Source organism: Urocampus carinirostris, chromosome 1 (assembly GCF_059441175.1).
Source record: "Urocampus carinirostris isolate Australia breed hairy pipefish chromosome 1, RoL_Ucar_1.0, whole genome shotgun sequence".
NCBI classification, from domain to species: domain Eukaryota; kingdom Metazoa; phylum Chordata; class Actinopteri; order Syngnathiformes; family Syngnathidae; genus Urocampus; species Urocampus carinirostris.
Genome location: NC_142349.1, coordinates 13667445 through 13694185, shown reverse-complemented (window position 1 = coordinate 13694185; position 26741 = coordinate 13667445). Strand labels below are relative to the sequence as shown.

The 26741-nt window shown below is 40.0% G+C and overlaps 2 protein-coding genes across 3 annotated transcripts in view; one reads left to right on the top strand and one right to left on the bottom strand.

Moving 5' to 3' along the window:
• LOC148373625 (guanine nucleotide exchange factor VAV3-like) overlaps window positions 1–26741 on the bottom strand; it is a 77006-nt gene that overhangs the window by 15743 nt on the left and 34522 nt on the right. For both annotated transcript variants that reach the window (XM_088327429.1, XM_088327436.1), the window contains 8 exons: window positions 24582–24683; window positions 24408–24499; window positions 20204–20226; window positions 20014–20071; window positions 13648–13778; window positions 4373–4438; window positions 3947–3981; window positions 3762–3878 (listed from right to left, as the gene is read on the bottom strand). In XM_088327429.1, the coding sequence (XP_088183555.1) occupies window positions 3762–3878; window positions 3947–3981; window positions 4373–4438; window positions 13648–13778; window positions 20014–20071; window positions 20204–20226; window positions 24408–24499; window positions 24582–24683 (624 nt within the window). The remainder of the gene's footprint in view (window positions 1–3761; window positions 3879–3946; window positions 3982–4372; window positions 4439–13647; window positions 13779–20013; window positions 20072–20203; window positions 20227–24407; window positions 24500–24581; window positions 24684–26741) is intronic.
• The window catches only part of LOC148373626 (netrin-G1-like), a 197150-nt gene that overhangs the window by 158602 nt on the left and 11807 nt on the right, over window positions 1–26741 (top strand). The window lies entirely within an intron of this gene.

Genomic DNA, 26741 nt, shown 5'->3' with positions numbered 1-26741 from the left:
CACATTGAAAATATGTGTGAAAAATCTTACTATTGCTATAAAAAGGAATGGCAATACTGTATATTCGTTATTAGCTGCATAAGAACATTCAATTCACCCTACTCCGAAAGGCTATAAGTTCATTGAGCCCATTTTAAATGCCCTCAATCAAACCTTGTTTCATTGTGCATTGCTTTTATGTGTTTTATTCCCTTCCCTTAACAAATTGAATAAAACCGGTCATTAGGTTATGAACTGCACTGTATTTTTTGACGTCCGTCTTGGTTACACTCTTGTTTTTAATAACTGATGAGTAACAAGAGTATGAGTATGAGTATAGATGTTAAGAGAGGACTGAATACGAGTGTGATTATGCCGACTGTGTTGTATGGTGCAGAGACATGGAGCCTGAACGCAGATTTGAGAAGAAAATGAAATGTTTTTGAGATGAAGTGTTTGAGGAGTATGTTCGGAGTGACAAGATTGGATAAATTGAGAAATGAGATTGTGAAAGACAGAACTGGAATAGTAGTAGAACTGAGCAAGCTGTGGATAAGAGTGTAATTGGTTGGTTTGGACACATGAAGAGGATGGATGAGGAGCGAATGTTGAAGAGGATCTACAGAGCAGAAATAAATTGAAGGAGACCAAGTGGAAGGCCACGATTGACGTGGATGGATAGTGTTATGAGTGCACTGGAGGAAAGATGTCTAAATGTAGTGGAAGCTAGAACTTTTGTTGGTTATAGGAATGAGTGGAGAGGTATTGTGGAAGGATAGTAGGACGTTTGGACGCGTTCTAAGGGATGGGCAGGGCACCTGTATGATGCGGCAGGTGTAAACCAGTGAAAGCTGTTGAACAGATGAGTGTGTTGTGTCACCCTGATCCGAGTGACACGGCTGCTTTCTTGTGTCATCTGTAGGGACGAAAGCATGATCAACTCGGGTGCCGAGGTGCTTAACTTGTTTGGGTGCGTGTGCATCTGGGTTGGCCATGGTCAATTTTTTTTATTTTTTTGTATTTGCTTCCTTTTCTTTTTTTATTATTTTGTTGTTTTTGTGTATGTGTTTGTCTTGCTGTCGATCACCCCTCTTGACCAGGGTAGATAGGTAGATAGATCCTTTTAAGGGGAAAAAAGGTTTCTTAGATTTAAATTTAAATGCCAGAGTGTTTCACTGCCATTCAAGAGTGACTTTTGAGAGCACTGCATGAATGCATCCTCAGCATGCAAAGCCGTCAGGCTTTTAGGTGCATGTGTGCACACACAAAAAACACAAACACACTCTTACTGACAGAAGGCACAAAACAATGGAAGGGAAATTAAAAGGATTTTCTATTGTGCATCGTCCAAAGATTTCACAACGAGCAGCTCAAGCAGCAAGCAGTTTGTCTTTATTGTATCTACTGAGAGCCCGTTAAGGGCGTTGGGGTTCATTGTGCGCTCACTAATTAATTGTTTGCAACGATGATTCTGTTCAAATTAAGTCACATTTATTTTTATAGCCCTTAATCACAAAAAGATTTATACTAGAATATATTCGTATAAATCCAGGAAATTACATGGAATCTCTACACCTCTGCAAGCTTTTCACCATTGCACGTCCGTGAGACTTATGTGAGACTTCTGTTGAATCCTGTTAAATGCCTTGTTCTGTAAATCTGCCCGTAGTTGATCCTGTTTTATTTTTTGGTCTGATTCGTTTGTAATTGGACATTCTTTTCTTTTAAGTGGATTTCTAATCCACTCCTGCGACCATCGATTACCGGATCGATTGTGCGCCCTCCTCCTCTTCCCCCAATAAATTGTGAGTACGTCTACGCGAATGGGTCCTTATTTCTTGTTTCCCGCTCCGCTCCGTGACAGAACGCTCCAGCCAGTTTTGGACCCAGCAAACGATCACACCAGCGCGGATTGGTGAAAGCTGGATACTTCCTACGCTCTCCGGCAGTTAGATCAGACGGAGGGCGCCATCTGGCGATCGCCCAGTGATGTCACCGCCCTTCAACTGCAGGTCGACCAAACTCAACGGAGCCTACAACACCAGATGGAGCAATTAGCTCAACGGACTGAGTTCATGTCGCGTCAGCTAAATGAGCTCCTTTCGGCAACGGCCCCGCCTCCCGGGGTCTCTTCTCCGGCCACGTCGTCACCTTTCCTGCCCACTCGAACCACGGCCCCGCCCGCTGTGGCCATTGCTGTGCCTCGAATGGGGTCTCCGGAGAGATCTGGGGCCGAGCTGTCCTGGCGGTCAACACTCCATACCCGTCTGTCAGTCTGACTCCCCAGCTCGTCTGTTTGACTCCCCGGCTCGCCACTCCGATTTATCTGCCCGCCAGTCCGACTCTTCGACTCGTCCGTTCGACTCTCCTGCAACGCTCGATCTGTCTGAGGTTCCCGCCTGATTTGCCTGTCCGTCTGACAGACTCGTCCGTCTGTCCACCTGCCATGCCTGTTTGTCGACCTCTCTACCTGCCTGATTCCCTGTCTTCTACCCGCCAGTCTGACTCGTCTCCTTGCTACTCCGATTTGTCTGCTTACCAGCCCGGTTCGTCCACCCGCCACTCCGATTTGTCCGCCTATTGGCCCTGCCTTTCCCCGTTCCTGCTTTTTCCTCGGGAGCATCAGCCCGTTCTGGGGGGGCGATGTATTTGGTTTTTGTTGGGACTTCAGGAGCCGTCCCTTGAGGAGGGGATTCTGTCACGTCTGGCGCGGTTGCCATGGCGCCCTGTTGGTCCCAGCTGGGTGGTGCCAGATTCTGGCCCGGTTGCCTCGGCGCCCAGTTGGCCCCGCCCATGAACATCGGCTGAGACGCATTTGACTGATTGCTTCTTAGAGTTCTTAAACGCGTTCCTATGAACTGTGCTTTGCTGGAGCATTTGTTATACTTGTTAAACTTGTGAAACGTCTGTGAGACTTATGTGAGACTTCTGTTAAATCCTGTTAAGTGCCTAGTTCTGTGAATTGTTTTTGGACATTATTTTCTTTTGAGTGGATTTTTAATCCACTCCTGTGACCATCGATTCCCGGATCGATTGTGCGCGTTCCTCCCCTTCCCCCAATAAATTGTGAGTACGTCTACGCGAATGGGTCCTTATTTCCTGTTTCCCGCTCCGCTCCGTGACAGGGACAAACCTAGTTCGTTCAAGAAGTCCTTACAAGAAAAATAATTGAGGGGAAAACATTTTAACATTACCAACCTATTGAGATAGGACCATGACTCCAACCAATAACAAAGGTGAGTGGAAGACAGAAAAAAAGGGATGTCCAGATAAACTGATTAAGATTTATTTACTGTGAATTCATCTGACAATGGACATGATATATATTTTGGTCCGAAACACCCCCTTTCTTGATGTCTTAATCCAAAAAGTGATCTTCTTAGGATGTTCAACTGGGAAAAACATTTCCTGGGAGTTTAACAAAACCTTGAATTTACATGGAAGTTCCCTCATGTGTCAACTATAGAATCAAAGTAATCTCAGAGTCTCAATGAAAAGCTGACCCCAAAACTCCAAAATTTGATAGACTGAGGAAGTTTTATCTGCTGTGGATCAATTTATCACAAAACTGTCCTGAAGAATGAACAAAAAGAGTTAATGTCAACAATGAGTCCACCTGTGAAGTTCATTCAATCTTGAAGCTCAAATAGGAAGAGCCAAACCCTGGAGGTTCTATCAACTAAGATTTCCTATTCCAAGTTATCAAATGCAACCAAGAACTGATAAAACTGGAGGTTTGAGGAAAGGAAAATTAAAAAAAAAACTATAAAAAGAGGACTTACTTTATACTGATGGCATATTCAGTACATTCCTTACTCCGATGTCGGACCAGATAGGTACTATTCCCTCGGTCTTGAAGCTCCTCTTCTGCCTGGTTCCTCTCCATCGGCCCTGCAAACCTGAGAACCATCCACTAAGTCATTGTGAATAGCTAAAATAAATGTAATCGGGGAGGACATGCTGTTACCATTGATGCGCAGAGTAATCGACTGGTTTTGGTAGCTGGCAAAAAAAGAGAAGAATACAATGGGTCAGATGCCCGCTGCAGGTTATAAAGCAGTTACTGTTTGGTGGTTCCCTTAACTACTATGGTCATAGGAGCATCATTTCCTGTGGTGTGTCTTGTGTAAGCACAGCCTGGTGGCGCCCAACCCTCTCCAGGCTAACAAATGTTTCCATCCAGGGACCTTTTGCATGTTAGGCGTATGTGCTAACCACTGCACTACAGAAACAGTCGTATCGGGCTGAAGTCAGACCTCAACAGGAGCGCAGGTATGTCATGGAAAAGCACATTTCTTCACTCCACACGTCAATAGTGGCCATTACTGAGCTAAATGCATTGCGCCCACGCTTAACACAGTGTATTGATCAGCAAGGAAATATGCACACTTACGCAGGGGCAAGGCCTCACAGCGTCGCTGAGAAAGAAGCCAATCTTGCCACTTGCCGGTATTCTGCCCTGCGAAATACCGCAGGACGTTAATCGCATTAAATTTGTCCCACATCTTCCCTCTAAACTCCCTCCTTCCTTCCCGGGCCACTGTGGATAAATCCCCAACAATTAGTGCGCGACAAGCGGTGCGTATAATTTGCAGTCCCGGTTAATTACGCTAGCAACTCTGCTGGCAGTTTGATTTGTAGAGCATCAAAACGAGGTGTTCGTTTGGCCCTGCGATAATGGAAGCTTGTTTTCACCGGCGAATCGTCTAAAAAAGCAGACACCAAATTAGAACCAAATTAACTGTATTTCACACTTGTATTTATCTCCATTTAGGATAGAAATGTCATGCTGAAGTACTTATATGGTATCACTTTGCATAAAGACAAACAATTGAGCAAGCATCATTTCCAGCTAACCTTTGGTAATCCGAATGGTTTCAAGCAGGGCTCTCAAACATAAAGCCCGCAGCCCGCATGCGGCCTATCGGATGATTTAATCTGGCCCCCCATACACTTCTGAGTATGCCAAAAAAGAAGTCTCTAGGTCATTTTTATCAAGATTTTTTTTTTTTAAATAAATGCGCACAAAATGATCTCTCAAGCCGCTACAGTGCAGTGTTTCTATAGCATGGTGAGTTGGTTCAGTTGTAAAAGTGCATTCACTCAACTGTTAAAATAAACTAATTAACACATTCAAAGCCAAACATGAAAAAAAAAATTCCGTTTGTGAATAAATGTGTTTTGTTCCCTTGTCATTTGTGATTAGAATATGTAACTAAATGATAAAGCATATTGCTGGCAAAAAAAGCAAACCATTTGGAGTTGACAGTCTTTTACCGATTCGGCCCACCTCAAAACAGAAAGTTTGGATCCTGCACCAGAGCCAAACTCAGTATGACATTCCTTCTTTAAAGCAAGACAGGAAGGACAAAAAGTTAAAATGTAAATACTTTTTAAATCCTATAACACTACTCAAATGACTAATATAGAAACAAATACAGTGCATAACGGCTCCACCTTTAGCTAGCAAATGTGGTCTTTCAGTAAGCGTTTTAGCAACAACAGCATTGCACAAATGTGATCTCTAGACAATAATAATATAATATTAATTTGAATAATAACAAAATAATACAGCCAAATAAAAAGTTGCCCTTCACTCAAAAATAAAATATTTTCTCTCATGAGTCAATTCCTTACTAAATCAAAATAAAATCTTCCTAGCACTACAACAGTAAAAAATATTTGAACACATTATTTTTATCAAAAGTTGTCATTATTCAACTTGATTGAATGGCATTACAGTAGTTAGATATCGCCCCCCAAAAAAATGTTTTACCTTGCTGAATAGAAAAAAAAAAGATTTAGGTTTCTTAAGCTGTTATCCAGCTGATTAAACTTATCAGAGCTTTTGTCTTTTTTAAAATGGGAATTTCTCACCCCAAAATTAACGCGAGTAAAAACTCTCAATGTGTCTCCAATAACCTCTATGTGAGAATTCCAGCAATATGTTGCCCCTCCACGCATGTAAAAACTGCTGATTGCCTATAGTCTATTGTGAAAGGGATTACAATTATACCATAAATCGTCTTCAATTAGGAAATTATGTCAAATATATTGTGTATTGAGTCAGCCCAATTAATAGACATGAGAAGAGCTGCAATCCTTTCCCTTCTTCCGAAGGCAGAGAATGAGTAAAATTCAAATTAATACAAATATCACTTTTTACATTTGTTCACCCATCTTAAGTTTTTTTACTTTTTCCTTGCCCTCATGTAGGTTTCAGAAAACATATGGGAGGGAAATATATTTTTGCTTTGATATGGTTTCTGTAGGAACACAAACCTGACACAAACCCTCTTAACATTTTTCAATGCTCTAAAAATGTGTAGAATAAACATGGTACATTTCAACTTGGGGTTTAAAGTTACAGAGACTTCTCAGTTTAGTAAATTACAAGAACTCCAGAAATTTGACATGGCACTATCCGAATGGAATCAACCACACTGGTTGACTACAGGTATCACTAAAAACATCACCATCAACTTCAGAGAGCTACAACCTGTCGCCAATTCTATATATCTTTCAGCTCTCAGAAGAGCGGTCTGAACCAGGAATCATGGCCAGCATAGCCCAAACCACAGCTGCACTTGCCAGACCATAACCCATCTGGAGGGACTAGAACATACCAATGAAATGAGACTCATGCAAGCGCTGGTTACCTCCAACTTCCTGTACGCATGCGAGACATGGACTCTCACAGCAAAACTGGAAAAAAAATCGAGGCCATGGGGATATGATGCTAGAGGAAACCTCTAGGCATCAGCTACTTAGCCCATGTGACAAATGAAACGGCACACAACACCATCAGAGGACACATTCTGACCTACAACTGTAGTCAACTGTGCTCAAAGGAAACTTCAGTGGTATGGTAATGTCAGAAGATCATCAGGACTGAACAAAATGATCCTCCAGGTCACAGTCCAAAGGGGGAGACGGAGAGGAAGACCAAAGAAAGAGCTGGGCCGACAACATTAAGGAATGGACTGGCTCTAACTTCGGCACGACCCAAGAACAGGCCAGGGACCGTCAACAGTGGAGAAAGCTGTCCAGAGTTGCGTCCTCATTTGTGAACCGTAAGACTACCATGAGACAAGAGGGAAGATTGTAGATACACGGGATACACGTTATCGCCTCAAACGCAACGAAGTTAGATATTGTGCCATGAAGTCGTGGCTCTCAGGCTTGAACTGCTGCCTGTAGCACTTAGCTGCAATGCTAATCTCCGGGGCATTTTTCCTCCACTTGTTTTCCTTTGTGTTATAGCAAGGATGTGTGGGCCCATGCTTTACCCCTTAAAGTGGCAGTGTCACAATGTAAGTCAGCCTTTGTTGCTCAAGCCCAAAGATGGCTGCATTGATTTGGTATCAAAAAAGAGAGAAAGGAGGAGGAATTTGCGTTCTATTATGCACTGACTTTTTGACATTTGCATAGAAAAAAACTTAAACAGTATTAATTTTTACTTACTTTACTATTTTAAAAGGCTCCTGTTTTTCTAAAAATGCATGCTGCATTTCATTGCACTCTTTTTTGTTGCCCAGATGAGGGCCACGATATGTACATTTTTTTTTTACCCTCAAAATAAAAAAGACATCAAAAATAATAATTAATATTGTAATGAAATTAAACTTGAGGTGGGTTCTTACAACAGAGTAGTCACATGGTGCATCATTCTTCACAGGATGCGCTACCATTTTGATACGAGGCTCATAAATGTGTTGTATTCATTATGTGGATTATATAAGGCTTTTAATTTTTGGCGACTCCAGACAAATGTTTTTTGTTTTGTCTTTTGGTCTAGTATGGCTCTCTCAACATTTTGGATTGCTGACCCCTCGTGTAGCCCTTTGAGACCCTTTGTGATTAAGGGCTATGCAGATACATGTGACTTGACTATTTCAGCGCTTATATCATTTTCAGCTTCCACAGTATACAACGCGCCAGATGCCCTTCCTGGAAGTTTGCACTCCAAAGTCTATCTTCTGAACTTCATTGCAACAGACTGAGTTCATTTGTAAGCATTTAAGTCAGCAAAGTGGCCATTCTTTAAGTTAATTGAGAAAACGGAGTCCCGGACGATCTCATTTTACGTCTTCCAACCGACACATCTCCATTAGGCCACCGTCTTCTTGAGGCGACAAGGAAAGGGGAAAAAAATCAAAGAAAAAAAAAAAGAAAAAGCCTAGCGGGTTAACACAATTGGAGTTTCTATGATTCATTATAGGCAATAACATTTCATCCAATCTCCTTTGGTCCTATTTGTTTTATGCTCTGGATAAGCGTGCGCTCAAAACATTAAACGCATTACTAGGGGAGTATAAACAGGAGGCACCTGCTGAGGGAAATCACTGTAATTGATTGTATTGTTGTGCCAGCAGGACAGAGATAATTGCCTCCTGGGTATTAGGGAAGAGTGGATGTGAAAGTTCGAAAGGGAAGCAGGGAAGGGATTCCGTCCTCTGGCCCCGCCGAGGACGCCTGAGATTAAGGATTCCCTGTGGGATTTTAATGGTCTTTTACAATTGCTTTTGTTTTGGAGGCTGACTTAACTGTTGTAACTGTTGTTGAATTCAAAGATAATAAACTTAAATGCCTGTTTTTCTGCTCCATTCTCTAAATAAATGCAGTGAATAAAGACATTTAAAAATATGTCTAACACCCCTCCTTTTATGTCCCAGAAGCCTAAATGTCCCAAAAGTCCTTTTAAATTACTGTCACGGTTGCCATGGCGCCCAATTGGCCCCGCCCGTGTGGCGCCAGCTGCAACTTGTTGACAGATTGGCTCCCTGTCAGTATTTAAACTTTTGTCGGTCCGGCTGCGAATCTCTGTTTTTACACAGCAAGCCCTTTTTCGCCCATCCCGTGTTTTTACTCCTGTTTGTCTCCCGCTACGATCTGTTTGATCTCGACCACATCTGCTCTCCCGTCCCGAATAACAATCTGTTTTTGATCTTGACCACGTCTACTCTCCTCTCCTGGCTTTCGACTTGTTTCCGATCACGTTTTTGCTCTTTTATCCCGGCTACTGACCCGTTTTTTCCGTTCCCGACACCGCCATCGCTTGCCACGGGAGTCCCACTTCCGCATTCAGAGCGTGATCAGGGATCACCTGATCGTGTGTGCAATCCTTTCGCTTCTTCCCAATAAAACTGAGTAACTTTACGCGAGTGGGTCCTGTTTCTGCTCTGGTCCTGACAATTACAGTTTGTTTGTTTTAATTCCTCATTCCTCAAAACTAAGGCAACCAAAATGACAGCATTATAATTTTTGACAGATGTCTACATTGTTTAAAAGGTAGGTAAGAAATTGAACATAGAATAATGTTTTTCTTTAATTTTGGGGGAAAAGTATGCATTTGACAGAGCTGGTCATAAATAAAGGAGAAAGAGAGAGAGAAAGAAAGAAAGAAAGAAAGAAAGAGAGAGAGAGAGAGAGAGAGAGAGAGAGAGAGAGAGAGAGAGAGAGAGAGAGAGAGAGAGAGAGAGAGAGAGAGAGAGAGAAAGAAAGGAAGAAAGGAAGAGAAAGAAAGAAAGAAACAGACAGACAGAAAAAGTCATTTTATTTTTATTTTTAGAGGCTAAATATTTCATAATTATATTATACTTTTGATTATAAATTATTTGTTTGGTGGGTTTATTTATTTATACATAAATGCAATTGGGAAAAAGATAATTGTCAATCTGAGTACACTGTGAGTCTCAGAATCCATATAAGAAGGTCTCAGTGCCCGAGATTCTAAAGTGAATTAAAATTGTCTATGACATTGCGTTTAACTTATATGTATGTATTTTGTTATGTGTGCATAATAGGATAAAAAGTATATTCTAATTTGAAAAATGTCTGTCACAACATCGAGGCTTTGAATCAGCCCCCTCCTTACAACAGGTAAGGTTAACAACAGGTGGAAAAAGGTGCTGCTCCACCATTAAATGCTCCTCTGTGGCCTGCAAACGTGATCATTTCTCACAAATGCTTTTCATTGCCTTAACTCACTGCAGACCAGATACGACAGCAGCAATGATTTCATCTGAGCAAGCAAAGAGTCGCATGAACTGTTACCCCCAACAATTTGCGTCATGGTCCAGGTGATAGACGAGTGCGCTGACCTTCACTAACACCGATAACAAGCCTTGGGTTATATGTTACGACCTAATTTATGTATCACTCAAAACCCTGAGAAACGTTTCTTTGAAAATAGTTTGCTATACAGTAATCCTTCCCTGTATTGTGGTTTAATTTCCATAGTTTTTTGTTTTTTTTTGCTACTTTTGTTCTGCGTTCTGATTGGCTAAACAGTCACCATGTCCCTTTTCTGCCTGTGTCTGCTTGTCCGTTAATTACTTAGCGCTGTCCTCAAATATAAAACAGTTTGATGAAAAAAAGCGCAAACTTTTTCAACTTTTCATGTTTTTCTTAAAGCCTTCAAACAAAATGCTCTAGACACACTGTGGGAGGACCTTAACGGCAGAGGATCGTGCTAACTAAATTGGACTTCTCCACGCGCTAAAGCAAAGCTAATGTAGTTTTCCATAACCTCCACATTGTAATGACAAAATATCATGTGAGGTAAAGTGGATCATGTTCTTAATCTATACGATAATATTAATATCAAATGTTAGGATCTGGTACACCACCTTCACCAAGAGGGTGCATACCAGGTTTGGAACTGAGCACATGTGTGCCCAATCACCATACACCTGTCCCTAAATATCCTGAACCTTTATGTTGACATTTGGAGGGAAGATGTGGGACATTTTTTCCTTTTTTCACCATTCATTTTAATTTCCACTGTTATTGCTATCTCCAATTTTGTTTCTGCTTTATGGTTAGTACATTTTCTTAGATAGTGCCCTCATGTCTGGTTGTTACTTTGTTCCTTGCATCTCAGGTTTGTTCTTTCTGGTCTGGATTATGTCAGGCTTGGTTTTATTTGGATATGTCATTGTTTTTAAACCCTTGTATAACTTCTTTTGTTATTAAATACCATCCTTCTTTTTGTTCCTGCTTCCCTCACATGATCCTTCTCCAAGGAGCATAACAACAGAACTGTAATAAAGAACCAATATATTTTTTACAATACTAATTTGACGATACAGAATTTATTTGTGAAACAAAAAAAGTGTATGAAGTACTGTAGTTTTATCGGTTAAATATTCTAAATTTATAATAAAGTATTTAATAAATAAAGGTTCGCATTACTGGGTTTTGCCTATCGCAGGACCTTTTCGGAACAAAACCCTACAGAAAAACGAGGGATTAATGTGTTTTGATTTCTGCTGATAATAACAACAAAGAAATTATCCATAAAGATTGTAAATGTACAGATTAAAGTCTCCTTTTAAAATTGGAATTACCGTAAATTCCTACTTTTTCCCCAAACTTTCAACCCAGCGGCTTATTCAGTGATGCGGCCAATTTATGTAATTTTTCTAACGGCCGCCAGCGGCGCTCGAGTACAAAAGGTAAGATTTAGACTGCAACTTCTTAGCTTGTGCACAAATTAAATTAGCGTAGACATATCCTCATCATGCAAATTGCAAAAAGAAAGGCACATGACACAACTTTCAAGCTAAACGCAATCGAGCAGTCCGATATAGAAGTAAACAGAGCTACCGCACGTACACTGTCCTTTGCGAACGTGATGCTAGCGTGTTTTCGAATAAGGGAGCGTGGGACGACGTCTAAATGACAAAGTCTCTTTACTATTCTGAAGAAAGACGACTTTGATGACATCAGTTATACGGAGGAAGATGAGGGCGGTTGCTAGTAGCGTTTTGCTACCCTTCACAGGCACGGTTTGGGATGAAAGTTATAATATTATTATTAAACCTTTGAAAACTCTCTCAGTGTACTGTCTTTCTTTGTAAATATGTGTAACCATGTATAATATGTATTTGCAACTGTATATTTTTGTAATGTATTTATTTTAGAAACTTATTCTGATGTTTTGCACGAGCAAATGAGAAAGAAGGGGCGGGGCAAACGCGGGCTGACGGGAAGTGGAGTAAAGGTGAGACGTGTTTGTGGACGCGGCCGACAATAGTGGACATATATTTTTCCCACCCTTACCTTTGGAAATTAACACTTTTTTCCTTGGATTCCTTTCCACGGGCACCCGGACTCTGCAGGTCTGCATTAAATGTTAAGTACCGGTATCATTTTCCGTTCATTTTGCCGGCTGTGGTTTTTGGAATGTATCGGGTATGGGTTAATTTTGTGTGTGTAGTGCGTATTTTCAATGTGGGCGCATGCGGCTATTATACAGATGCGGCTTGTGTATGTACAAAATCGGTTGTCCTCCTGAAATGTGGTGGGTGCGGCTTATAATCAGGTGCGCTCTATAGTCCAGATTTTACGGTAGTTTCTAACAGTTTCAGTGTGTTCACGCAAAACAAACTGGGGAGCATGGCGACAGCTGGTAACTTTAGCGGTTCGCTACATTGAAAAAAAAAATCATCAATTAAATCAGACTCTACCCAAATGCAGAAGAAATAGTGATCATCAGCGGGTGCTTCGTAGATTGTTGTCTGGTTTGGTAAGCAACTGAGGCAGCGTAGGGAAAGGCAATAGGCAATAGTGAGGCTACAGGTCCAGCCTATCCTACAACTAGACTGACAACTTCCTTAAGCCACCCTGCCGAGCCTGTATCGCATCGAGGCCAGATCCATTACCCATAAAATGGATGACATGGAGCTACAACTCATGGGAAACCACTACATTCAGGACAATTGTATTTAGTGTGTATTATTTGACCACTAGATTTTGCAGTATGGTATCGTGTAAGCAAAAACAAGTGCTGAAAGGCATACAAAAAATACAAACTATGGAGACTAAAACTGATCATCTGTACCATTTATCCTCATATTTATTAAATAGCCTTTCACAAAGTTTTTGGCTACCCATAGAAGAAAGACAATAATGTCATCTACCTCTCGGTGAGCCTCATGTAATGTAAAATAAATGCACATTTTTCGACCTTTGAGTATTTAAAAAAATGCACCTTTGTATACTATTTCGTGTATTTTTGCCTGTTATTTAAAACGATATGTGTTTGTGTCAATACGAATCAGGTCATTTTGACCACTGGGAGGCAACAAATAACCTTTCCCTTTGAGCCTGGGGTTGGTACCCAAAATTTTGAGCCATATAGCAGCAAAGAAATGAAACCCATAAAAAATTCAAAGATTTATAGAACCCTCCTAAAGAAGGCAACACGTAGTGCTCATGAAACTTGTGTATATCTCCATTCATTGGAAAATGTTGAGAATCTTTGTTGTTTTCTTCCTACAAAAACCATATCATTTTCCGTTATCAAACATTTTTGAAAAAGTGTGAGGGAACCAATGGGGAGCACCAAAGAGCCCCATGCAGCTCAAGAGACGCCTATTGCTTGACCCCGATTTAAGCAAATAAAGACTACACTTGAGTCGGTTTACCCAAAAATGGAATTGGACTGAAAAGAAACAAAACATTTTAAAAGCTCCGTAATGTGTTATTTTTGGGGATTCACCCCAGGGTTTTTTTCAGCTGAAAGTGAATGATGTAATCTTTGCGCACCGCGGACTCAAACCAAGGACTTTGCAGAGGACGTGACCGGACAAGACGCATGACACGTATTCCCTCCCTTATGGTTGGCCAATGGAACGCAAACACAAAAAGAAAGAAACGCACCTGCCACCAGGAGCTATGCAGGTCGGCAAACATCAGCTCGATGATGTCACCAGCTCGGGTGCACAGCGGGGGGCCAAGCGGCGGGGAAGGGGCCCCGCCGTAATCTCTTATCACCAGCATCCTGGGTAGTCCTTGAAAACACCGACACATTTACACTTAGCTGGATATCATATGCATTCGTGGTCCACATATTACAACCCGCAGGCAAAACGTGGCCCACTCCACATTTTTTCCGGCACCGTGAAAAATGCCAGAATGCATTTTCTTGTATAAATTTGTGTATAACACATGTTTTTGTTTTGTTTTTTTAACTAAAAAAGAAATTCAAAATTTGGATCCACGATTTGGTTTTATCAGGATTTAAACCTGACAATGAGAGCGCCAAACTTGGAAAAGCATTGGATTGCATCTTATTTTCACACAATCTTTGGTCACAGTACTAGAAACTGATGACAATGTTGTCGTGCATTTTAAATGTACAAAGACAATAATATGATTTACTGTTATTGTAAAATGTGAAACGCTCACCAAAATGAACATTCATCTCTGGTGATAAAAAATACTGTAATAGAGAGATAACATATATTGCCTTTTTGCAAGTTATCTATATCCAGGGCTCGTACACCTTTTTATGGGGAAATTCAAGCACTTTTTAAGGACTTTCAAACAATTTTTCCAATATCATCAGCACCATTAAGAGAAGAAATCCGTTGTGAATAATGTATTTTGCAGAGCCACTAGTATATTTGTGATTTCCATATGTTATTTTTAATCATGCGTATGCATTTATCAAGACATATGATTTCTGGATCTTTAGTACTGGTGAGTTTTCAACCCAAAAGTGGGTCGCAAACTTACTCTCAGTGGGTTGCAGGACTTTCACTTGGCAAAAATATTGCAAAGAAAAAAATGTCAATGACACTTCTCAAGCACAACATAAAATGACAATCATTAAGTTCGGGTCCAGCCGGCTAATCTCTGGCTGACTTTTGAAAACAGAAATGTATATTTTTAAAAATGAATACTTAAACAATGTGTGAATACAAAAATGTATTGAAAAGGGAAAAACATTAAAAAAAGAATTCTCTCTATGATTCAGCTCTTGCCAAAAATACATTGTTTTTCTTTCTCTGCCTCTCTCCTAAAGTGAAGAGCTAGATTCCTAAGGACGTATTGCTGCTGTGGTTTTTGGCCCAATTTTCAGCCCGTCAAAGTGACAGAAATTTCTTATCAACTCTTTAAAAAAATCATGTCAATGATGGCAAGTTGTCGGTTAATGTAACCTCTTCAGACTGAGAAATCAAAGGTCTAAATGTGTATGCAGTCTTGTTTCACTTGGATTTTGTTTTATTAATTAATCAAGGATCACCTCTCATGCAAAGTCCTCACTAATAAAATATTACAATTTAAGTTTGCTTGAGGCTCGGCCCTGAAAATCAAATTAATTATTCGGTTTGCGGCGGGGTCGGATCTTTTAGGCCCGATCTTACCTCTATTTCCAAGCCACCCTTACCAACTTCTTCTGTGTTTTAGCCTCTCCTATCATATATTGGTCTGAAATGTATATATTATATGGATTGTCCATCCATCCATTTTCTGCACCGCTTGTCCTCAGTAGGATCGCGGGGGTGCTGGAGCCCATCCCAGCCAACTTCAGCCCGTGGGCAGGTGACACCCTGAACTGAGACAGACAACTCACTTGCTTATTCGGGACAATTTTGACCGGCCAATTAACCTGACATACATGTTTTTTGGAATGTGGGAGGAAACCGGAGTTCCCGGAGAAAACCCACGCAAGCACAGGGAGAACATGCAAACTCCACACAGGAAGGCTGGTAGCTGGACTTGATCCCATGACTTCAGAACTGACCCGCTAACCACCGAGGAAGTGCAGTAATGTCTATTCAGATCCCAGTATGACAGAAACACGGTCTGTCCTTAGACTACTTTGTTGTTGTACGCCTCATCAATAGATTACACGTCCCATCCACATAAAAATTGTCCCTCTTTAAAACAGCTGTTCTCTTCGCCGGCAGATTTCTCTCTGCCTTTCTCGATCGCTCATAGACGCAATATTTTCTGAGACTGCCAAGAAAATGATATAGAATGATATATAGAAAACTATGTCCGTCAGCATCGGGCTCTTAGGCGGAGACAGAGCGCTCCTGCCAGGACGGACGACATGGCCACTTTGTCTCCCATACGTACGTCCAGACCCCCTGAGGAACCTATTAACTGTCACTGAGTCCTACACACATTCTCAAATTGACCCTTTTACCAAAAACCATGTGCGACGGTGACCCGATTCAAGTTTGTCAGAGTCTGACCTCAGATTCATTATAATGTGTCTTGGTTTAGAAACAGAATGATCTTTTATTGGTTAATGGAAAAAAGGAATTTATTAACATTCCAATAAGTTAGAGGATCAAAGCAGCAACTAGAAACCACCACAAATAAAAATATGAAATATTGTACGGCAAGGGTCACATGTGTGTCATCCTCACAACTAATCACAGCTGTGCAAAAGATTGACGTGTAAAATCGGTGGATAACACATTTTCAGAACCATAAACAGTTTGGAGGCATGCTCCTTTAAAATAAAATTGTGTACATTTTTAATTCAAACGCATCGATCTGGTGCATTTTTAAAGCAAAATCCAGAAGCTAGATCTATTATGAAGGGATGCCCTAATGTATTGTGGCAGCTGAGTGGTTAGCGTGGCTGCAGCACAGTTCTGAAGTCATGGGATCAAATCCAGCTACCAGCCTTCCTTTGTGGAGTTTGTATGTTCTCCCTGTGCTTTGCCTGGGTTTTTCTCCAGGCACTCCGGTTTACTCTCACATTCCAAAAAACATGCATGTCAGGTTAATTGGCCGGTCCAAATTGTCCCTAACCAACCAAGTCTCTCATCAACACGCTTGCTCAGTTCTGCTACTACTCCAGTGCTGTCTCTCACAATTTCATTTCTAAATCTATCCAATCTTGTTCCTCCTAACATACTCCTCAAACACTGCATCTTAAAAACATTTCATTTCCTTCTCAAAATCTGCATTCACGCTACAAGTCTCTGCACCATACAATACAGTCGTCAATATCACTCTCATACAGTCCTCTCTTCACAACCTTACTCATACTCTTGTTACTCATCACTCTCCTCAGAGCACCAAAAACCTTGCTTCCTTGATTCACTCTGTGCAATACCTTGCATTACATTCCACCAACTGCAGCCACACCACAATCCAAGTACCTAAAGCTTTCAACTTCTTCCAGCACTTTTCCATTCAACCTTATTTCCAACGCCATACCCATTCAGTCATGTAAACACTTCATCACCTTACTCTTTTCAACATTCAAACATAACTTACGCCTATCACACACTCTTCCAAACTCCATTACCAACCTTCTCAATTTCTCTTCAAAATAAGTCAAAAGCGCTGTGTCTTCTGCAAACACAAACTGACTTACCTGCCACACCGTTCCACTGTTATCGATCATCTCTACACCTCTGCCAAATACTCTTGCACTCACCTCTCTCACCACACCATCCATGTACACATTAACCAGCCATGGCGACATCATCCACCCCTGTCTCACACCAGTCAACACAGGGAAATATTCACTTGTCTCACTCCCTACTCTTACACATGCTCTGCTGTTAAGATAAAAACTCTTCAATGCTTCAAACAACTTCCCACCCACTCCATACACTACCATCACCTGCCACAACGCCTCTCTATTGACTGTCGTATGCCTTTTCCAAGTCCATGAAAGCCAGACAAACATCCTTACCTTTTGCAAAATATTTCTTACACACCTGTCTTACCGCAAACACCTGATCAACACATCTTTTTCACCACCTCATCTGTTCTTCCGCTCACTCGCTAAATCAAAACTCCTCCATACAATATACCCAGCACAGACCACAAACTGATAACTCTCAAACTGCTACATTCATATTTATCATTTTTACCCTGATACAATGGCACCACACATGCACAACACCAATCAACAGGAACCATACCACTTAAAAAATGTACATTCAACAAGTGCCAGTCAATCAAAGCCGTGCCACCTTTCTTTAAGCATTCAGCAGTGCAACCATCCAACCCATGCGCCTTCCCCCATTTAATTTATTTCACTGGCTCTTGCACCTCCCATGTTTCCACAGGCTTCACATTTATATCACCCAACACGGGCATTCTCTCCATATCACCGATCGCTTCGACTCTCACTTCTCTCCCATGCTCCACATTCAGCAACTTCTCAAAATACTTTGCCCATCTCATCCTGAGTGCACAGCCACTAACCAGCAATCTGCCTTCCCTATATTTCACTTTCCCTTCTTTTCCAGACTCGCTCTTTCTTACTCTTTTCACTTCTTTGCAGAACACTTTTCTCCTTTCCTCAAAACTCACTACTATTTTTCGATAATAAATACACAAGCTATAAAATGCAATAACACAGCAAACCAGTTATGCCCACAAAGCATAATAAACGAGACAGGAGTTTAATGCAAAGAAATCTGCCTGCTATCTAATTAGACTAAAAATAACTAGTGTTTTCTTGATACTGCATTATTTTAAGGTATCATACTGGCAAGGAAATAGACCAAATGACTGATTTTAAAAGTAATTAAATGTAATATTCATATTGGTGATATGATAAATTACAGTATTAAATATCAGTACTGCTGCTTTGGTCATTGATGCTGTGACAGGATGCCAGTTCTTCTTCAACTGTTTATAGGAGGTATTTGTAACATGCGGTACATTATGAGGTACAGTATGGGCCTGTGTCCACCAAACCGTTTTCCTGCCCTAAGCTAATTTTTCTGATTGGTTGCAAAGGCAGCGCCACCTTATTATGCTATGTTGAAAATGCCGGGAATATAACGAGTTGCTAGGCAAGTTTTCTGCGATGCAAACGTCCATCTTAAAAGCGTAATTTGTAATTTATGTTGTCTTTTATGGCATTGTGGATTTTTTTACAGCTTTTAGATGTCCCTAAAGTAAAAAAATACATTTTAAGCCCTTATGTTGTTGTGAAAAAATAGTATGAATTAAACACATTAATTACATTTTTGGTCAATGTGACCTTAGGTTAGGGCTAAGTTCAAAAAATGACAGCAATACATGTTTTGATTAAAAGCAGATTATCAAAGTTGGATAAACATCTCTGTCCAGTGGAGACATAAGTCATTCTGAGAAGAACTAGTTTAGAATGGTTTCTGCGAATTGTTTTGCAAGATTTTGGAACTGTATGCCCGATTGTCTCATTTGCATGTCCACTCACAATAAATGACCCAACAAAGACTTTTGGAGTCAGCCTGTTGGTTGCATCAATGTGACATTCTCTCTGTTCGGAGACAACAATGTATGCTGTTATGGACTGTCAAAATAAAAAGTTGTCCCTATCCTGCCATATCTCTGAGTTTTTCTTCAAAAGAGGAAGAAAAGGAATCACGCCACACAACACAAGTTTGCTCGAATTTAGAATAAACACTTTCCATAGTGCAATGGTACACATTTGCCTAACACATGAAGGGTCCCTAGTTCAAGATCAAGTGGCCTGGAGAGGGATTGGGGCCACCAGGCTGTACTTACCCAAGACACACCAGAGGAAATGGTGCCCTTACGACTCTAGTGGTTAAGGGATCCAACCAAATAATTAATCTGCAAAAATACCTCAACACCTTGTCCTCTGATTGGTTTTGTGCATGTTACAAGCTGATATAAGTTTATGTTGGATTATATCAAGCCAAACAAAGGTTTCAAATGCTTGTGTTTGTACTACGAGATGTCTGTATTCTATTCCAACAGTTAAAACAAATATTTACTGTGCCTTAGCAGTTTTGCATTGCAAGCAATCAGTTACCAGAAACCATTTGTTTGCTTGAAATACAAAACCTACTTCTTTAAAGTCCCGGTGTGTAATATTTCACTTCGACAGGGCACTGTTGTCTAATGCAAAAAAAAAACAGTGCCAAATGATTACAATATTTATCCACCTAGAATTTTTTTTTTTATATAAGATAACATTTGTATAATAGTTCATGTATTTTTGCCTAGTATTCAAATCAATATTTGAAGTTTTTGAAGCACTAGGAGGCACCAAATATAATACACTGTCCCATTAATATTGATAGTAAACTGCAGTCCATAAGTAGATAGTGGCAAAAACTTGCTTTACTAATCATAACTGTGAAGCGACTTGAATTAGCTTACAACAAAAAAGTATTTGATTTTTTTGTAAAAACTATGATGGTTATTAAAAAAAAACGAAATTAAATTATAAGCAAACCAAATTAACAGCTTGCTCACATCTAAAATCAGACCCAAACGTTGAGGCAAGAAACTCAAACTGACCTGAGTCTGAAGGAGTAGTGCCTTCCATAGAAGAGATTGGAGATGGGGCCAGTGTGACCTAAAGGATACAAGTCATGATGGTGGATAGACATTTCGAGTAAGCAACACTTATCGTCTTAAATACATTTAATGTATTATAATCTAGTTATGTCATGAAACCTTGCAATGTTTTTTTTTTGTTTTTTTTTACCTTGGAGCGATGTTTGGAAGACTCTGTGCCAAGGACAGAAGAAGATAATATGATTACATGGTAGTCTTGCATTGTAAACTGACTACTGTAAATTCCGGACTACGAGGCAATACTTTTTTCTACTTTTTAAACACGGCAGCTTACAATATGATGCTTTTTTTCTATTGTTTTTTTTTTTTTTTCAAGGCTGATAGTCGTGAGGGTGTTTGCGGTCATCTAAAAGTGCGCCAGGCCCTTCCCACAGATCTCCCCAGTTGCAGTGCCTGTTGTGGCGTTGTGTCGGCGCATTGGCGCGCCCCCTGCGGGTCACTTCAACCAGGCACATAGCATCTGGCTTAGAACCTGTGTGGACCAGGGGATTCCGACTGATTAAAACAATCACGAGGGCCTGTGGTGGGTGATGACTCAAAGATATTTTTGCCCAGTGCTCTGAATGTCAAAGTGAAGAAATTAAATTAAGCACTGGTAAATGGTGGGAGTACCTATGTACAGAAAAGTAACACATTGTGCCATGATGAAGACTCTCTTTGGCGAACTGTGTGCGGAGCTGTCAATCTTAATCAACAAGTGCATCAGTCAATGTTAGTTAAATTTGCATCAACATTTAAGGAGGAGTGCAACAAGAACATTCACAAAACAAAACTTACTGTACAATACTGGCGAAAATTTAGAAGCCCATACAAAAAATGTAATATACATACGTACATACACATACATTCACACACACACACACACATACATACATACATACATACATACATACATACATATATATATATATATATATATATATATATATATATATATATATATATATATATATGTATATTGTCATAATTGTCTTATTTGGAACACCTGTGGCAGCTTGACTGGCGCCAACAGCCCAGACAAGCTGATTGGTGGCCACACCCTTCTTAAGCTTCCACATTTTTGTGATTAAGGGCTATATAAATAAATGTGACTTGACTTGACTTGACTTAAGTTCAAACTTTGTCAGATCGTTGCGAGCTGTTGTGTTTCACTCAGTGAGCATTCCCGTCCGACTTCGTCCTTGTTAAAACCTGTTTCCTGCCTGATTCCCGTTTTTCGACCCATTTCCAAACCTGAGAACACCTGTTTTGCCTGCCGCCTGCCTACGACTACTATTACGAACTCGACATTGCCTCCGATCTCCAGCCCTGGTCAAATGACATGCCATTCCCACCTGCCTTCTTCCGACAGGGAAGTGTCACCCCCTCCTTGCTCGATCCCGATCTCCGCCAGTCTTCCGATCAAGCAATCCAGCAAGCCTTACTCTCACTCTCTTTCAATAAAATCTGAGAAACGCATGCAATTGAGTCCTGTGTCCATTCTGGTTTGTGACAGAACGATCTGACCAAACGATGAGAACTCAGCGAGGCTATCGACCTGTTTTGTCCTGTTTCCTGCCTGATACCTGTTGCAGACCTGTTTCTGGACCCGTTTCTGCCCTGCTCTTCTGTCCCGACCCGTTTCAAGACATATTTATATATATATATATATATATATATATATATATATATATATATATATATATATATATATATATATATATATATATATATATACTGGACTGTCTCAGAAAATTAGAATATTGTGATAAAGTTCTTTATTTTCTGTAATGCAATTAAAAAAACAAAAATATCCTACATTCTGGATTCATTAGACATCAACTGAACTATTTCAACCCTTTTATTATTTTAATATTGCTGAATTTGGCTTGCAGCTTAAGAAAACTCAAAAATCCTATCTCAAAATATTAGAATATCATGAAAAAGTATACAAGTAGGCTATTCAACTGATCACCTGGATCATCTAAATAACTCGAAACACCTTGCGAGGGTTTCCTGAGCCTTAAAAACACTCAGCTTGGTTCAGTAAACTAAATCACAAGTATGGGGAAGACTGCTGTCCAGAGGACCATCATTGATACCCTCCATCAGGAGGGTAAGACACAAAAAGAAATTTCTCAAAGAGCAGGCTGTTCACAGAGTGCAGTTTCAAAGCATATCCACAAAAAGTCTGTTGGAAGGGAAAAATGTGGCCGGAAACGCTGCAGAACCAAGAGAGATGACCGCAGCCTTAACAAAATTGTGAAGAAGAGCCGCTTCCAGAATTTGGGGGAGCTTCAAAGACAGTGGGCTGAAGCTGGAGTCCAGGTATCAAAAGCCACAGTTCACAGACGTGTCCGTGAAATGGGCTACAATAGCCGTATTCCCATGGTCAAGCCACTTCTGAACTCAAGACAACGGGAGAAGCGTCTGACTTGGGCTATGGAGAAGAAGCACTGGACAGTTGCAGAGTGGTCCAAAGTCCTCTTTTCAGACGAAAGCAAGTTTTGCATTTCATTTGGAAGTCAAGGCGCAAGAGTCTGGAGAAATGCTGGAGAGGAGCAAAATCCAAGTTGCTTGAAATCCAGTGTGAAGTTCCCACAGTCAGCAATGGTTTGGGGAGCCATGTAAGCTGCTGGTGTTGGTCCACTGTGTTTCATCAAGTCCAGAGTAAATGCAACTGTGTACCAAGAGATTTTAGAGCACTACATGCTTCCATCTGCTGAAAAGCTCTATGGAGATGGGGATTTCATCTTCCAGCATGATCTGGCACCTGCCCACAGTGCCAAAACCACCAGTAACTGGTGCACTGACCATGGTATCACTGTCCTTGATTGGCCTGCTAATTCCCCTGACCTGAACCCCATCGAGAATTTGTGGGGTATAGTTAAGAAGAAGATGAAAGACACCAGACCTACAAATGCAAATGAGCTGAAGGCCGCTATCGAAACATCCTGGGCATTAATAACACCTCAGCAATGCCACAGGCTGATTGCCTCCATGCCACGCCGGATTGATGCAGTAATCCGTGCAAAAGGATTCGCAACCAAGTACTGAGTGCATCAATGGACATTTTCAAATGTTTGATTTAGTTTTGCTGTTATAAAATTATTTTTTTACTTGGTTTCAGGAAGTATTCTAATATTTTGAGATAGGATTTTTGAGTTTTCTTAAGCTGTAAGCCAAATTCAGCAATATTAAAATAATAAAAGGCTTGAAATAGTTCAGTTGATGTGTAATGAATCCAGAATGTATGACATTTTTGTTTTTTTAATTGCATTACAGAAAATAAAGAACTTTATCACAATATTCTAATTTTCTGAGACAGTCCAGTATATATATATATATATATATATATATATATATATATATATATATATATATATATATATATATGACACTAGAAATGAGCCCACACTACTTGTTTGAAAGATTCCTAGCATTTACAGGATGTATGATTTATTTATTTTTTTAAATGTAGTAGTAGTAATACTTGGTTTCCTCTCTATCAGTTGATCTTATGTGCAAGGGATGGGAGAGCTTAAGATAATGGCTCTGCATGTGCAAAGGCTGTTGTTTTTTGGTTGTTTGAAACCCTTAACCACTAGGGTCTTAGGGGAACCATTTCTTTTGATTCTACGAGCTTCTAAATTTTAGTCAGTTCTGTTTTGAGAATGTCTTGGTCCTCATTTTCTGTGCTTATCCTCAATAGGGTCGCAAGGGTGCTGGTGCCTATGCCAGCTATCTTCGGGCAGGTGGCAGGGGGCAAACAAAACTGGTTTCCACCCGGTTGCAGGGCACACACAGACAGACAACTCACTTGCTTATTCACCAAGGGACAATTTCAACTGGCCAATTAACCATGTTTTTGGATTGTGGGAGGAGTGCCTGGAAGAAACCTATGCATGCACGGGGAGAACATGCAAACTCAACACAAGGGAGGCTGTACTAACTTGAATTGAACCCTAGACCTCTGTACCTTGGGTGCCGCCTATGTACTGTATATATTATAGCCAATTTAAATAATATTTGCTGCATTGGATGATCAAGATTGACCACTGCAGACATAGTCTTATATGAGGCACAAGGTATTACTTTTCTGCACTAGACATTTCCCAGCTGATTTATTTAAAATGTAAGAAATGGTAATTGATGAGTTCATTTTAATGGCTGTTTAAGCCTGTAACCTAAAGTCTGGTCCAGCTTTTACAAAAACAAAGTCAGGTTTCTTCCTTAAATTCGACCACGCGGCTTTAATGATGTGCGCTCTGTAGTACAGAATTTACGATATATTTTACATTTGATACATTGGTCCTCAGTCTGCATTTTCTCCACGACTGAAATGTTGTCCTCACCCGTCCTGCTGCAGAGTCCCGGCCGACCCAGGCACTCCTTATGGACGGCTAATGCGCATTTGAGGCAAACGTAGCCCTGGTTAAAGATGCCCCTGCAAGGACCACACACATATTTGTCAATGTCTATATCATCATGCCGAGAGTGAACGTACAGATAGAAAGGGTGAGTGTTACCGGAGCAGGAGATGACAGAAACTGCATGAGGAGATTCTGTCAAAAGTGTGCATCCTGAACTGGTGGCCATTATGGCGTGCCAATGCCGGTCGGATGTTAGATCTGAGCCGCCAAACAGAGAAGATAAGACAACATCTCTTGGTCTTGTTCACAAACCTTGACAGGTTTTTGATTTTTAAATTAGTTCTTGATTTATTTTATTTTTTTAGATGTTCCAACTACAGGGGAATTACACTTGTCAGTCTATTTGGGAGTAAAGGAGAGGAAACTAAACTATACTTTTGTTATTAATTAGCACAGAGGGATACAAAATTGATATGTTTTACTAAAATAAAAAATATCATGTAATGACTTTATTGATACTATTTTATTACCAGGTCTATTTTTGGAAGTACGGTTGAATAGACTCAGTCAACCACTAAACACGTATTTTACTAGAAAATCACAATAAACTAGCACTGGCGAGCTACTTTAAGTCAAGTTCACAGGTTACTCGAGTGTTCTCAAAGGGCTACCCGGAGCCTATGAGAATCTCGTTGGACACCTCTGGACTAAACACTTTTCACGCTATGTTCAGGAAACCAAAACAGAATATAATATTTTAAAAGGAAACACATCTGGTCATTATTATCAAACATATTCTCACATACCTGTCAACCTCCAATGCTCCATGCCCTTACAAAATATCGTATTTTCCCTTACAAAATACAAAATAATCTTACACCATATTTTTTTTCCAAATGTGTTTATTTATGTAGTTTAACATGTTATATCATACATGTGTTTTGTTATATCCTATATATTGTTAATTAACATTTTGTTGTGAGATACTGTGTTGCTCGACATGGATGAGGTTAATTATAAAAAAAGTTTAAAAATTAAGTAGCTTGTACGTTCACTGTAGAAGGAAAAATACATGCAAATATGATTAAGTAGAATAATACATTTTCTTATTCAAATTATGAATACATTTTCTGCATTACATTATTGTTGGTAATATACTGATTAAAGGGATAACCACAAACCTGTCTTTTTTCATTTTCTCCTTTTACACTTCCTTTTTTTCTTAACTTCTTTAAACAACATAATAATTCGTAATATAATACATCACAGCAAGTGAGCTGTTGAGAGCCGGTTCTCTAAAAAGAGACGTACTTCCTTTCACTACATAACTACCACATGAAATCCGAGGCAGCAGATGCATGCGCACAGTAGCATCAAACCGCCTGCTCCGTTTGCAATGAAAAAAAAACGATACCGATATAGAGGCTACCACGGCAAACTCGTTTGACTTAATTGATTTGCCGTTTCTTCATAGTCGGTGTATACCGGATGGTACCCATAATTGACCAATTTGCGTTTTTCCATACAGATTTTCTTGTACGTCGTACACGTCTTAAAATGCGTAAAAAACATACTTTGTACGGCAAAAACGTACAGGTTGACAGGTATGTATTCATTACAGATTATTCTTAACACTGTTACACAACATATTTTTATCAGAAAAGATAAAGAAATCATCGAATTTTTCATTACACCATCAGACGCACAAAACCAAACTAAAACAATTTCAAAGTATGGACATAACATTTTTACATTTGATTTCCCCGTCACCAGCAAACTACGGCCGGCGGGACACATACAGTCCGCCAAGCTTTTGAATGCGGCCCACCCAACAAAAATGGAGAAAACATAATGACAATATGATGGTAATATGATCAAGATATGTATAAACTGTCGTGCAATTAAAACAAAAAACACTTTTGCGCTTTGTGTTTTTAATGCATATTGTTATATTAAGTGGTTGAATAAGGGGCATACAGAATATAGTACTTTCATTCTGTGTGTTTTAAAACTAATTCTATGAAATAATCACCTTATAAACCAATATAAAATTAAATATAACATGTACATGAAGATGTCTGCATGAATACTGTATTTATTCATAAATAAATATCAGAAAAACACATATTTTTTCCTCATGTATCATAAAGGTATCGGATTGAAGATTCTTTATCGCCCAGCCCAAATATCTTAATCCTTTGCAGCTCGGGACTAAAAAGCTTGCCCACCCCTTGCCTTCACTCTTGCTCTCATTGTTTTGTCATTTAATTTTCATTATTTGTAATGTTAGCAGACCAAACTCCGTCCAACCCACAA